Source organism: Perognathus longimembris, chromosome 9 (assembly GCF_023159225.1).
Source record: "Perognathus longimembris pacificus isolate PPM17 chromosome 9, ASM2315922v1, whole genome shotgun sequence".
In the NCBI taxonomy this organism is placed as follows: Eukaryota; Metazoa; Chordata; class Mammalia; order Rodentia; family Heteromyidae; genus Perognathus; species Perognathus longimembris.
In genome coordinates this window covers 59,019,269-59,034,318 of record NC_063169.1, presented here as the reverse complement: position 1 = coordinate 59,034,318, position 15,050 = coordinate 59,019,269, and the positions used below count along the sequence as shown (strand labels likewise).

The following is a 15,050-nucleotide window of genomic DNA, read 5'->3' as shown; positions in this document are numbered from 1 at the left end:
CCTGTGGCGAATGCATGCAGTCTACTATTTTTTCCTCTATTTTTCAAGCCTATGTTGCTCACTCAGCTACATAGAATGCTCACTATCATTTCACTAAAGCAACTGAAGCCACACCCAACTCCCAGCGTCAATACAGTTGCTTTCCCCTCTAGTATGTTCTAGTACTTTCTACCCTTTTCTAACTCAGTGTTTTCTAACTGAGGTCACTTTCTTCAGCATTAAAAATCAAATCATCCAATAATGTGTCTCTCCTGTTTAAAGTAACCCAAAAAAGTCTTTCTGGATCCTCTGATGGCATCAGCAATCCTTACCACAGAGCACCGCCTCTGGGATCTCACGCTGCCCTGGCCTGTCTTTCTCAGCATCCTTTAATTCCCAGGTCCTAAAATACTAAAAGTAAAAAACACACCACTTGCTTGCCTAACAGTTTCTCACACATAACCTTGGCCCAGTGGAAAGCATCGTTTCACCTGCACCTTGGTCTCCATCACTGCAGTGAAAGCACCACAATTCATCTACAATGGTCGTTTTACAAGACTCCTCAACTGTCCTTGAGCATTCTTTTTTTTTTCTTCTATCACACCTTCAATCCCTCTACACGAATGCTATTCTTATTTTCAAGGTACAATCTAACCCAGTATTTCTCCTGACCTCCAATACAACTTTCCAGTCCTAAAAGCTATCTATCCTCTCTCCTGGAGACTATAATTACCCATGACCATTGTCCATCCTTTCACTTTCGTCTTCCCAAAGCAAATTACCCACAAAAGCTAGACTGACCTTAACAGATCTATCAGATACCACTATCAAACCTCTGTACAAAACCTTCAACTGGCTTGTCATCATACTTGAAATAAAATCCAAAGTTTTTACCACCACGGATATAATGTGTAAGGCATTTTCAATCTACCTTCAAATATTACCATTTTCCAGCCTGCTGATTCTTCTAACTGTATCCCAGCTATACCACCCTTGTTCTTTATGGTGAACACCAGACTCATTACTACCCCCCCACACACAAACATATACACAAACCAGGCTTTAAAGTGTGATTTCCCATGCCTCAATTGTTCTTGCTTGAACTTCACGTGGGCTATCCATTACTTTGCTCAGTTCTCTATTCTGAAACTGAGATAGTCTAGAAAGTAATTCCCTAGCACCTTATTTGAAATATCCCTAGCTCTTGGTTATACCACCTGACTGCATTCATTATTCATCTGCCTGATTACAACACAAGCCCCTTAAGAGGAAGAATTGTCCCTGTCCATTGCTTTTCTCCAGGGCCCGGAATGGTGCCTGACAACTGGTGCCAATTAAAACATGAATCATCAGCTGATTAGTAAAGTATGTGCTGGATAAATCATTAATGTACTAGATAACACACGCAAGTGTGGCAAATGTTATAAGTGTGTAAGTTACATTGAAAGCAAAAAGAAAGGGCAAGTTCTAGGACACATGAGACAAAGAGTACTTATACTTGAATGAAAAAAAAACAAAAATTAGGTGCTCGCTCCAACTTCCCACGCACGCCACCATTCCTCAACTAGACAGCTCATAAAAATCAGTTTTGTTGGTGAAGAGATGCTAGCATCTTCATATCATGGAAAGCACAGGTGGTTAATTTGACACACTCACCTCCTTGCTAAATTTCTCCAGTTGGGTTTGGTAGTCAACTAGTCTTGTCTGCACCCATGTTTTGATTCCAGAAATTGGACAGCTTCGAAGGTTAGTCTCTATTTCCTTCATGTTCTTCAGAGACAATTCAATGGTTTCTATTTCATTAACAAAGGCCTAAAAACATAAAATGAGCCATGCTAAGTTTATTCCTCTGTAAGTGAGTGACATAATTACACGTCTGCCTGGAACCCTGCAAGTATAATCAGAACAGACTGCTTGGAGTCTCAACTTTCAACTACTTAAGAAAAACTGTGTCTTAAATTCATTTCACCTGGGCACTTCATATAGCCATCTGCTAAATTAGACTGGAAATACTTGACTCTCTGTGGGGAATGGGGCTTTTAATTAACTTCGAGAAGCCTGATGATTTCCCAAAGCATAAATTGCATGCAGTATTTCTGGCAAATTTCATTTGTTAACTATGTTTTTTCCTAAAGCCTCACCATGTGGTACCATATAAGCAACACACAATTGGTAAGGAATACACTAAGATGGCATTGTAATACAAAACAGCAGCACCTAAGAAACTAAAACAAATCATTTGCTCATGTCATAAATTCTATGACCAAGGCCAAAGATGAAAATATGAAAATCTGCCATTCTTTTATTCACTGTAAAGCTACAATAGTTCTATGATGAAAGATATTTTATCTAGGGTTCAAGACTGTGTCTCATTCTACCCATTTTAATAATAGCAGATAATAAAGAAAATGTCACTTGTTTCATCAGGCCGGCTAGAGAACTCACAGTGCATTGGTCAAGCTCCTGCCGCAGGCCTGTGGCATCGGCTTGGGCTGCGTGCTCTTTCATTAGGAAGTCTTTCACGCCTTCCATCCACTTCTCAATGACTTCTGAATCAGCCTGCGTCCAACACAATAGCAGAGGGGGATATTACTCCGCGACATTTAACCCACGTCTCCCCATCCACAGCTACTGGAGAAAAGCGAACTTTGCAAACTCTGATAACATCGTTTTCATTTACTTTATTTCTCTTTTTAAACCTCACAACTTGGAAAAGAATGACTCTCTTCAGAGGGGATGAAAGTTCTCCGAAGATGACGAACAAGCTTTGCGATCATTGTTCTAAAGTTTACAACACTTCAGTGAACTGTGCTCTTTCACTTAAATTGCAATGTTGATGACTAAAAATTCACAGCAGAGGGGAAACATGCTTTTCTGGGTATAATCAGATGGGGGGGGGGAGACATTTTCTTTTATAATGTAAAACCATTTTTCTCCTGTTACCTACTGGAAGCAGAAAAATAAATAACATAGGAAATGCTATTTACACGAAGGAAATATATAGGATGTTTTTAGTCCTTATACTGAGTGCTTTTTAAAAATTAATTTATTGTTATTATAAAGGTGATGTACAGAGAGGTTACAGTTATGTAAGTCAGATAAGGAGGACATTTCTTTTTGGACAATGTCACCCCTTCCCTTGCTCTCGTAGTTTTTCTCTCTCATTCCCTACCCACAAGATATACAGTTCATTTTCAACATAGTGTCTAGTGAGTATCCCTGCTGCCTTTATTCACTTTGTCCATTTCTGTGCCTCCCCCTTACCTAAACACAGATACACAAATAGACAAGACAAAAAGAAAAGAAAACAGAAACAGCAACAAAGGGGGAAATAAACTCTTGTTTCAATTTCCTGGAGTTCATTTTGAGAAATATTATTTTATATGATTAGAGCACATAGGTTGTTTTTTTTACCTGAAAAACCCAAAATCATACACTGCACAGTTGTATCTTTTTCACCGGATATTTACCAGTACCTACTCTATCCCTATGTGTGATCCTGAGGTCCAATGACAAACGACAGAGCAAATATTTTGCATGGGATAAAAAAGACAAGACTTCAGAGATGTGGTAGTATGAAAAAGGTGACTTAGAAAATGCAAAATAAACTGAAGCTCAGCCCCAACAGTATGGGAGAATCGCTTCTTTCCAATCCTTCTCACTTCAGCATGTCATATAAAACAGGCAGGCCAGCCGCCTGTAAACCTCCCTCGTATTGTGCTTTTTCTTTCCTTTACTTTCTTCAGTTCTTTACTTCTTGTTATGTTCTAAAACTGGAGACAAGTTTACTATTTAAAAAAAAAGGGGGGGGGGGGCTGGGGATATAGCCTAGTGGCAAGAATGCCTGCCTCGGATACACGAGGCCCTAGGTTCGATTCCCCAGCACCACATATACAGAAAACGGCCAGAAGCGGCGCTGTGGCTCAAGTGGCAGAGTGCTAGCCTTGAGCGGGAAGAAGCCAGGGACCAGTGCTCAGGCCCTGAGTCCAAGGCCCAGGACTGGCCAAAAAAAAAAAAAAGCTCCCCATATTTGCAGGTAGCTGCCACGTCTTCCTCTGCTCTCTAATGGTTAAATGTTCCCAATTCCTCCCCCAGCATCTCTAGGACACAAGAAGAGCCAGGTGTCCATCAGAACCATCGCTCTAACCAAAATGTGCCCTGCCAACCACATCAGTGGCTCGATACCACGCAGAACCAACCCATTCTGATCACAAATGTGCATCTGTCACTGTGTCTGTCTCATTATTCTTATTGTATGGTTGTTTTAAGTTTTTTTGTGTGTTCCTAGAGACAACAGTCACAATATTATAGTTCATTAAAACTCCAAAGTCTCCATTAAATACCTCAAAAGACACTTTTCCTAACACAACTTAATGGGCTACTAGAAAGAATTCAGGGCTTGATGATTATAAACATTAAACTTTGCCTTGTTATGTTGACAGTAACAGGAATAGACCAACCACAAAGCCAATCAAAAAAAATTATAAATTTTACCCTTTTCCACTTTCCTGTCACCCACTCCTGCTCAGTTTTTCTTGTAAAACTGGTAGGGAAACACATTTTTTTTTCTATTTGCTATTTGGGGTGCTTTGCTGTGGTCCTCAGTTTAAAATTTTTCAAAGTGAAAATGAAATCCAATAATAGTGCGTGTTTGAGTGCTCCACCCACAAACGATAAGAACAATCTACATACATAAACTAGGATCTAATTCATTATCTACCTTCTTCTTACAATGTTATATGAAAATATCCTAAATACTTTTGTGAAAACAAGACCTGCCAAGAATGATGTGGACATTATTGAGCTACATAAGTGTGCTTGTTCTTTCAACTGTGACATCTTGTCACTATGTATATATAATAATCCGGCATTCTGCAAGGAAGGAAGAAGGGAGGCAGGGAGGGAGAAAGAGAGGAAAAGAAGGAGGAAGGAGAGGAGAGGAATAAGAGAGAGGTAGGGAGGAGAAGAAATAACTATTACTATACAACAGGGAAATTCATTAAATCTAGTTTTGAACAAGGAAAAGTGATCATATGAAGATTTTTTTTTTTTTTGCCAGTCCTGGAGCTTGGACTCAGGGCCTGAGCACTGTCCCTGGCTTCTTTTTGCTCAAGGCGAGCACTCTACCACTTGAGCCACAGCATCACTTCTGACCATTTTCTATATATGTGGTGCTGGGGAATCGGACCCAGGGCTTCATGTATACAAGGCAAGCACTCTTGACACTAGGCCATATTCCCAGCCCCCATATGAAGATTTTCAAAATTTGTAAGATCTTCCATTATATTCCAAGTTAGATTTCTCAATCACAATCAGCTTGAACTAATGTAAGCAGCCTTATCTACACCTGGCTGGCAAGTGAAAGGAAGTGTCATGGTATCACTCCTTCCTTCCGCACAGACACAAAGCACACACAACTCTTCCTTCTCTACCTCTTGCAGTTTAACATGAGAAAAAAGGAAGAGGAAAGAAAAGAACAAACCCAGACGAGCCATGTAGAATCAATTTTCTGTCCCAACACGAACAAAAGCAACACAAGGGAATCTGAAAAGCCAAATTATCTTCTCTACTCCAAATCCTGCTGACTTCTCAAAGAGGCCATTGTGACCAGTAAAGGAAAGGATAGGAGCTGAAGGTCAAGCTCAGCACCTGACTAGCAGTGGGGTTTTGATCTTTGAAGCCTCAGTTATTTCCTATAAAAGAGGAATATTAATATCAATTTTGTTTGGTTATGCTGTCACAATGTCTAGAGAGATACTCCCACAAAGAAGTGTTCAATTAATGAAAATATCTACAAACTAAATTTTTATTATTGTCAGGATGAGCTTTATAAAAGAATACCTCCAAGTTTTGGAGTTTATGTACCATCAGAGATAGGAAGAGAATATGTTTGCATAAGATCAGAACAATTTTGTTTGTTCTGATTCTGGGCCTTGAACTCAAGGTTTCACATATGGTATGCTTTGGCTGCTCACAGAACTCTACCACTTGAGTCATGCCTCTGGTCCAACTTTTTGCTGATGGAGTCTTTCAGACTTTCCCACATGGACTGCCTTTGAACAGAGATCCTCTAAGGTCTCAGGCTCCTGAATAGGTATTATTACAGACCTGATCCATTGACACTTGACTGGGCTATTTTTTTTTTATTTAAACTGTATGCAACATTGATGTGTTTTGTCAAATGATTATTTTAAAGTAACTATTACTTTCCCCACAGTACGGTCTCCATCCCAGGAAGGGAAATAAACATTCTGCATCCACCTATAGCAGATGCTTCCTGCACTTTCCAAAAGGCCACTCATCCTCAAGCCAACTCTTCAAAGGGGTTACCAAGAATGCAAAAGAACTAATGTGACGGTAGTGTTGTTCAATATAAAAATCATCCAGAAAATACATGTAGGAGTTTCTAATCTACAATAATGAGTAACTTTTTTCTTTATTGTCACACACTTACTGAATGAACAAATGCATACACACACCAAGCACATGCTTCTTTGGGGGATATCTCAGTTTTGTTTTGTTTCTTAAGAAGCAATACAAGCAGGGAGCTGGTGGCTCACACCTATAATCCTGGCTACTCAGGAGGCTGAAATCTGAGGATCATACTTCAAAGCCAGCCCCGGCAGTAAAGTCTGTGACACTCTTATCTCCAATTAACCCCTAGAAAACCAGCAGTGGAGCTGTAGATCAAGTGGTAGAGCACTAGCCTTACACTAAAGAGCTCAGGGATAGCGCCAGGCCCCAAGTTCAAGCCCACAACCAACAAAATTAGTTAGATAACTAATTAATTAAAAAGTAATGCAAGCTGGGAGCACACAGGACCAGATAGCTACTTATGAGGCTGAGATCTGAGGATCAGAGTTCAAAGCCTGCATGGGCAGTAAAGTCCATGAGATTCTCCGATTAACCAACAAAAACCCTTCAGAAGTGAAACTGTGGCTCAAGTTGTAGAGTGCTAGCCTTGAGCCCAAAAAAACCCAAAAAAACTCAGGAATAGCACCCAGGACCTGAGTTCAAGAATCAAGAACAGCACCAGAAAAGCAATACAAAAGAATTGCAAGTAAATTTCAGATCTAAATGTCTGTAAAAATTGAAGTATAAGTAGTCTAGGGTAGTAGGATAGGGTAGTGATTTTTCAGTCATCTTTTTTACTTAAAATAACCAAGCAAAGATAAAATTACTATCGGTAATTGGAAATCAACTTAGCAAATAGTCTAACTTGGAAGGCCAAAATCCTACAATGACCGTCCCTGCTTAAAAGCAGGATTTAGAAGCTAGATCTGAGAGAAGGAATCTGAGATTGACAAAATGATCCCCTTAGCCTTAGAATGGAGGAAATACAAAGCTTGGTAACTCTGGACTTTAAGACTGACATTCCAAGGTACACAACTGCCTCTGAGCCTTGATTACAGCTAAATTCTTAGCATTTTCTCTTCCTTCTCCCCCATCTGTTGGAATGTCCACAGCTTTTAAGCTGCTGCTTTCTGCCTCAAGCCATAGACACAAAGAACTGTGGAGGCAGAGTTCATAGAGTAGCTTAAAGCAGTAGGATTCTGATTTTGTTTGCTTTTATGACACTGATGAACCTCAAAAGCACTATGTCGGGGGGAAAAAGTGTTCTGTCATAGAGAAATGAGGACAAGGAATATCCCTGACACATACACTAATTTATCTGAAACGGACACTCACAAAAACCCTGCATCTTCTTCCCCTGTGATCAGCCACTGCAAGTGTCCATTGTTTTCTGGGTCAAGACTTCCCTTTGAGTTCAGCGGTGGCCACGTGTTGAACTCATGGGACTCCCTCCATGCTGGCCTGAGCACTCTTTGTGGACTACAGGTTTTCTGACTTTCATTTTTAAAACCATAAAATTTTCATGAATTTCATTTCTACTTTTTTTCTATTTTCCTAGCACCATCCTAAGACCCAATTCTCTTAGAATTTGAGTTCATCAATCCATCTGTCTATCTAAATCTACTGCTAATCTGATTTTACCTATTGAGACAGACATAGTTAGTGTTTGTGCTTTGCCAGGCACTGTTGTAGAAGTATATGTAGAAGTAAACCAGGAGAAAGAAAAAAAGAACCCCCCAGCTAAAGGGAAAAAAGAACAAGGAGCAGGGTCCAGAGGCACTGAGAGGACTGGAGCCTGGGACAGAGTAGCCAGCACATTGTCCATCCTGACCTTTGAGAAAACCAGAGAGAGCCGGACTTAAAACCCTGTCCTATGTGACCATGACTTCCTTCACTTGCTCCTTACACATCTTCACATTTACCACCACCACCACCACCACCCAGCTTTTAAGAGGTAGCTTCTGGATTTCCATGTGTCTTGGATTACTTGGTTTTCTAGTCTGTCATGAGCCTCATTCACACTTTTCACTCCACATAACAAGGACCATTAAAAACCAGATCCAAGGCCTCACTGTCTGCTACTAACTGGGCCACTTGTACCAACCACAACTTGACTGCTACTACATTCGAATCACCAATCTGTATTTCACATAGACCGCCCCCCAACCCATGCTGAAGCTCTAGTTTAACTCTGTTTTTCCATCTCACCGGTCCAGATCACTTCTACTAACAAGTCCTTTCAACGAGGCCAAAAGAAATACATGTGCTCGCCTGCACATTCACAGTATGTCTTTGAGCAAGTTATAATCCCAACTTAAGCACATAATCAATGTAGGACTAGAAAGAATGCAAAAACCTTGCATAGTAAGTATGTGAGACCTGCAAGAAAATTACCATCTACCCTGTAATAAAGGCAAACTCCTGGCATCCTGGTGGCTTCATGATTTACCTCAAAAGCTCTGAGTTTTGAGGCCGTTTCTTCAAGCAAATGTAGATCTTTGGAAACCTTGGTCTTGAGTTTGTTCCATTTTCCTCGGGCATCATCAAGTTCTTTCTTATACGTCTTTTCTACATCAGGAAGCACGTTTTTCTCTAGTGCCTTTGTGTCTTCTATAAGTTTACATAACATAGGTTTCTGATTCTCAAGGATTTCATCAAGGGCCTAGGAAAATATTCAAACAATTAAAAATGGGTACAATAATGTGTCTATATAGATGTAATCATATGAGCTGTACACAGTAAAAAAAAGACAACAGGAGGGCATTGTATCAAAAAAGCATTATAAAGCAATAAGCATAATCAAAAAAATTAAAGCTTTCCCTTCATGAGTTATGTGTGGGCCATATAATATATTCTCTCCACTGTAAACCACTGGACAACATACCCAGTGTGGGCTCAGTGTACAATGTCAAGAGTTGGTCTTTGTTATCTCATGAAATACTTTAAAATCTTAAGGGCACTCAATGAAAGGACCAAGGAACCATTCTGACTCAACACAGTTTTTTTTAAAGTATCAGTTCAAGAGATATTTGAGCACACTGTGAATCTATTGAGAATTTTATGTTAATAAGAAATATGTACTTCTATTAAGATCTTACGTTACAGCAATTCACCGTCAAATCATAAATAACAAATTTCTGAGGCAGGTGTAGAGACCTAGAATCCCAGCTACTCGGGAAGCAGAGGCAAGATGAAAAAGACTTCCAAGTGAGCCTGGGCTAAGTTAGTATTTCAGAAACAAAATACAAACAAAAAGGGCTGGGAATATAGCTCAAATGATAGGGTACTTGCATAGCAGGCTAAATCTTTAGATTAAATAATCCAGTTCCAAAAGAAAAGGAACAAAATTTCTGAACCAAAAATGGCCTCCCTCATTAAAAAAAGAAAAGAAAACAAAATCACTGAAAAGAATTATCACATGATCAATGATCATATAAAATAATATTTATTGAAGTGAACTCTAGGAAATATAAATAAGAATTTAAGCTGGGCACCAGCAGCTCAGGCCTAGAATCCTAGCTACTCAGAAGGCTGAGATCTGAAGACTGAGATTCAAAACCAGGCTGGGTAGGAAGGTCCATGAGACTCTTATCTCCAATTAACCACCAGAAAAATCAGAAGTGGTGCTGTGGCTCAAGTGGTAGAGCACTAACCTTGAGCTGAAGAGCTCAGAGACAGCACCCAGGCCCAGAGTTCAAGCCCCACTACAGACAGACAGACAGATAAGAGTTTGTTTCTTTGTTGCTGTTTTTGTTTTCTTTTCATTTTATCTTGTCTGTTCATTTATCTGTCCTTAGGAGGGTAAGGGAAGGGGCACAGAAATGAAGGGACAAAGGGTGGACAAATGCAGCAGTGGTACTCCCTAGACACTATGTTGAAAATGAGCTATACAACTTGTAGGTAGGAAATGAAAGGGAAAAACTAGGGGCAGGGGGGGGAGGTGTGACATTGTCTAAAAAGAAATATACTCTTTATCTTATGTAGGTAACTATAATCCCTTCAAACATCACCTTTATAATAAAACAATAAAAAAAGTTTAAATAAATCTCAAATGGCCAAGCGCTAGGGACTGATGACTATATTCCTAGCCACTTAGGAGGCTGAGATCTGAGGATCATGGTTCCAAGCCAGCTTGGGCAAGAAAGTCTGTGAAACTCTTATCTCCAATAAACTGCACCGAAAAAGCAGGAAGTAACAGTGTAGCTCAAGTGCTAAAGTCTTAGGCTTGAGCAAAAGAAGCTCAGGAACAGTGCACAGACTCTGAGTTGAAATCCCAACACCAGCAATGGATGGATGGATGGATGGATGGATGGATGGATGGATGGATGGATCTGGAATGTCAGAAATGGCCCCAGAGCTCTAGCATATGGAATACCTTTTTTCCTTGCAAGGCCTCCTCCAGCTTAGTGAGATCATTAAGGACCATCAGAGGTGTCTGGGCTTTGGTCTCTAAATCTTCCAGCATGTCTTTCAGTGTTTGCAATGTTTCCAAATACACATGCCCAGGTTGGCTCTTCATGTCTGTTTATTTAAAAGTAATAACTTGAGAAAATAATATCAGGATCTTAAATTATTGTGGCTACTATAAATCTTCTGCATTAATAATGGAATTCCAATACATAGTAAGTTAGGAAAAAAAAAAACCATCCTGATTAAGATCAAAAAGAGTCTCTGTTAGTTAATTAAATAGGTCATTCCATTGGCATTTCTGAGACAGACAGTGACTTCATTCCTGCGGATGTTGATGTTTGAAATATTAACTAACTCACTATCATTTTTCTTCATTTTATCACAGTGACATGTCTCTCTGCAGCCAAATGACAATGTTCCTTTTGTGCCCCATAACCTCCTCTTCTCCAGCTGCCACACAAAGAAGAAAGGAAAAGCAAGATACCTTCATCTGTCAAGCCACCGCTCAGGCATGCAGACCACCCCAGCTTGGGGGGGCGGACGCCACGGGGGAGCCCCGCAGCCCAGCTGCCACCCGGGAGAGCAGGACGGCAGCGGTGAGAGCGGTGTCTACTTCTGTCTCCAATGCAAAAATCACATGCTTCCAAGCACATGAGCAGAAAGGAAGCAAGTAGTATTTGAAGGACAAAGAGGTGAAACAGCTACCAGCCTATATTCCCACCTGCTGACCCCATCCAAACACTAAAGCAGTAAGTTGAGGAAGGCATTGTCTGCTCTGGCAGTTAGTTCACAATCATGTTAACTGACTGCCATGACCAAAGTCACCGATGCCCGAAAGCCTTTCTAGATGAAAAGCCACGTGGCACATTTGCCTACCAGACTCACACATACATTCCTAACGCCCTTATGCTACATAATCTGTGCGACACAGTGAAGGACAAACTGCCCCTAACGGTACAGATTATAGCACAAGCTCCAACTTTGGCTAAAGACAAAAAAAAAAGAAGAGTTAACTTTCCAAACCCAGATTTATTCCAAAAGTAAAATCTCATTTAACCTTTTCAGAGTCTGGAAGAATAATATGATTCCTTTTCTTTCTTTTTTTTTTAAGGGGATGATATTGCTAAAAGCTTAACCACTCTGAGCAAAAACATACTGGGGAGCATTCTTTTGTTATGCAGAAATGACCAAAGGCAGAAATAACAACTGTTTCTCTTTTAGTTTTGTTTTTTTTTCCTTAAGAGCTGGAGGTGCAGCTCAATGATGCAGTACTTGCCTTAAATACATAAGGCCCCGAGTTTAATTCCCAGCACCACAAATAAAAAGCAAAGACAAACAACAAGGACAAATAAATCTATAAGTAAACACACTAGATGTATAAAATATATATATACTGGGATATGATAAATTATAAAGATTTCTATGCATTCATATAGAGTGAGGCCAAAGGAGAATATTCTTAGGGGAGGAATACACAGGCACAATGTATACCTGCTCATATAAAATAATACTTATGAAATGAACTCCAGGAAATAGAAACAAGAGGGTTTTTTTTCCTTTGTTGCTGTTTTTATACTTTTTCTTTTTTTGCATTCTTTTCCTATTGTCTTTTGTTCTTTTATCTGTCTTTGGGAGGGCATGGGAAAGCAGAGAAATGGTGAAACAAAGGGTGAACAAATTCAACAGTGATACTTACTAGACACTGCGTGCAAAATAAACTATACAACTTGTGGTTGGGAACAACAGAAAAAAAACTAGGGGAGAACGAGGGAAGAGGTGACATTGTTCATAAAGAATGTACTCTTTACCAGACTTACGTAACTGTAACTTCTGTATACATCACCTTTAAGATAATAAAAAAAAATATTAGGTCCTGCTAACACAAGTCTAACACTTGTGAAAGCAGCTGATAATTTTACGGTGCGAAGCCAGGAAATACTTGGACTATACTGAGCAGGCACAATGAAACACCGCTCAGATAAACCCAGGCCTGGTAAAGCAGGCACAAAACACATGTGCAAGAAGGGTCTAAATGTTAGGGCAATTTTTAGTCTTTGGTAAACAGAGATTCAAAAATCATCAAGAAAGAAAAGAAAAGGAATGGGCTTACCATGCTCTATCTGCTGGTGACGATCCTCTAGCTCCTTCTGCACAGCTTGGTAGTGTCTTAAGAAGCCATCGAAGCCCTGCTGGACAAAATCCGGGACAGAAGGCTGAGCCATCAGAGCTGAGCAGCTTGCACGCACTGTTTCCATCTTGGGGTGGAGGCCAAGGAGGTCTGTCAGTTCCCTCTGGGGAAGAGAAAATGCAGTCACGTGACTCCACGAGGAGAGCCGTTCCACAGGATGAGAGTCAGAACGGACTTAAAGCTCATGATATCAGGTGCCCTCTTCGTATACAAGATTGAGTCAGAACACCAGCACATCCAGGTGGTTGTCTTACCTGACAGGAATCCTTCAAATGTGGCAACGACTGATGGGGAGAGGCAGAAGAGGAAGTGAGTTGGAACCACTCCTCCTTCATCCTTACGATCTTCTCAAGCTCATGGAGCTGCTGAAAGTATGCGTTTATATCCTCCTGAAGTCGAATCCTCCTTGCAAAATCGTCCAGATGCTGAGCCGCGTCCTTCCACTCCGAAGAAACCTTCTCCAGAACACTTTTTATCTCTTCAGTAGAAAGACCTTCTACACGGACAAACAAAAAAATAAAACAGGCAGATACTTCAGAGGGTATCATGACACTTGTTTTGACTTTCTTCTAAGTGTTCTAACATAGGGAAAAAAAAAAAAATAAGCACTGTGCACCCGGCACTGGTGGTTCATGCCTATAGTTACTTGGAAGGCTGAGAAGAGGAGGATCAGAGTTCAAGGACAGCCCAAGCAGAAAACTCTGCAAGGCCCTTGGTCAATCCGTAAGTGGATTCAGAGGAATGTCCGTATCATACTAAGGTACACAGGAGGCTGAGATAGGGAGGAGTACAGCACCCAACAAATCTGGGAAGCAAGATCCTATCCCAAATATAACCAGTGAAAAACGGAGCTAGAGGCCTGGCTTGGGAGTACTGTGTCACCCTAGTAAGCACAAGACCCTGACTTTAAGCCCACAGTAACAAGTGTGCACACACATGCACACACAAACACATACACGCGCGCACAAACACACACGCGCGCGCACACACACACCAAAGTCACATACTGGTTACTCCTTTAACGCCCTTTTGACAACAACAAAACATTATAATGCAATTATGCCTGCTTTTATTTCTTGACCTAAGTGGAGGCAAGGCTTGAGACTATAGTTAGGAAATGGCATGTCTATGGCTATCACCAAAGGCATATCAAGGGCTGGGGATATGGCCTAGTGGCGAGAGAGCTTGCCTTGTATACTTGAGGCCCTGGGTTCAATTCCCCAGCACCACATATACAGAAAACGGCCAGAAGTGGCGCTGTGGCTCAAGTGGCAGAGTGCTAGCCTTGAGCAAAAAGGAAGCCAGGGACAGTGCTCAAGCCCTGAGTCCAAGGCCCAGGACTGGCGAAAAAAAAAAAAGGCATATCAAGCCAGGAGCTGGTGGTTCATACCAGTAAACCTAGCTACTCAGGAGACTTAGACCTGGAAGGTGGCAGTTCAAAGCTACCCGAAGAAGAAATGTCCAAGACACTCCATCTTCAACTTAGTGGAAGAGCACCAGCCTTGAGCAAGCAAGGCAAGTGAGAGCTTGAGGCTCTGAATTGTAACCCTAGTAACACACATACACACACACACACACACACACACACACACACACACACACGGGGGTATCAGTATAGCATGCATCATTCCTCTTCTATAGAACACATTTCCAATCTTGCCATCTTTCTACTTTGCAATCTTATCATCTAAGCCAACAATGAAAGCAACTGCCTCAGTCTGTCTGGGATTCAGACATCAGAAGTTATGTCTGCTTTCATAAGAATAAAACTAAAACTTGGTGGCAAAGGGGCAGATAGTATAAGTCTGAGGTGACAAAACCATAGTTATATAAATAGTACAATAAATGACATGAATTATTTTTGCAACCACAGGCATATAGGAATGTTGCAACAGCCCAAGAAAACTCAGCAGGGCTACTATGCACAATGAACAAAGCTAAACCAGTACCAAAACATTCAAAGCTGAAACCACAATTTCAGAAGGGACAAAAATGACATTTTGTTTTTGTTTTTCCAGAGCTGAGGACCGAACTCGGGGCCTTGAGCTCGCCAGGCAGGCACCCTCCCACTGAGCTAAATCCCCAGCCCAAAATGACATACTTTATATAATTGTGTTTG

The 15,050-nt window shown here is 40.8% G+C and overlaps 1 protein-coding gene across 11 annotated transcripts in view; it reads right to left on the bottom strand.

The window, feature by feature from the left end:
- The window catches only part of Utrn (utrophin), a 431,942-nt gene that overhangs the window by 285,954 nt on the left and 130,938 nt on the right, over window positions 1-15,050 (bottom strand). For all 11 annotated transcript variants that reach the window (XM_048354234.1, XM_048354228.1, XM_048354231.1 and 8 more), the window contains 6 exons: window positions 13,186-13,427; window positions 12,854-13,034; window positions 10,709-10,854; window positions 8,783-8,995; window positions 2,425-2,538; window positions 1,636-1,791 (listed from right to left, as the gene is read on the bottom strand). In XM_048354234.1, coding sequence (XP_048210191.1) covers window positions 1,636-1,791; window positions 2,425-2,538; window positions 8,783-8,995; window positions 10,709-10,854; window positions 12,854-13,034; window positions 13,186-13,427 — 1,052 coding nt within the window. The remainder of the gene's footprint in view (window positions 1-1,635; window positions 1,792-2,424; window positions 2,539-8,782; window positions 8,996-10,708; window positions 10,855-12,853; window positions 13,035-13,185; window positions 13,428-15,050) is intronic.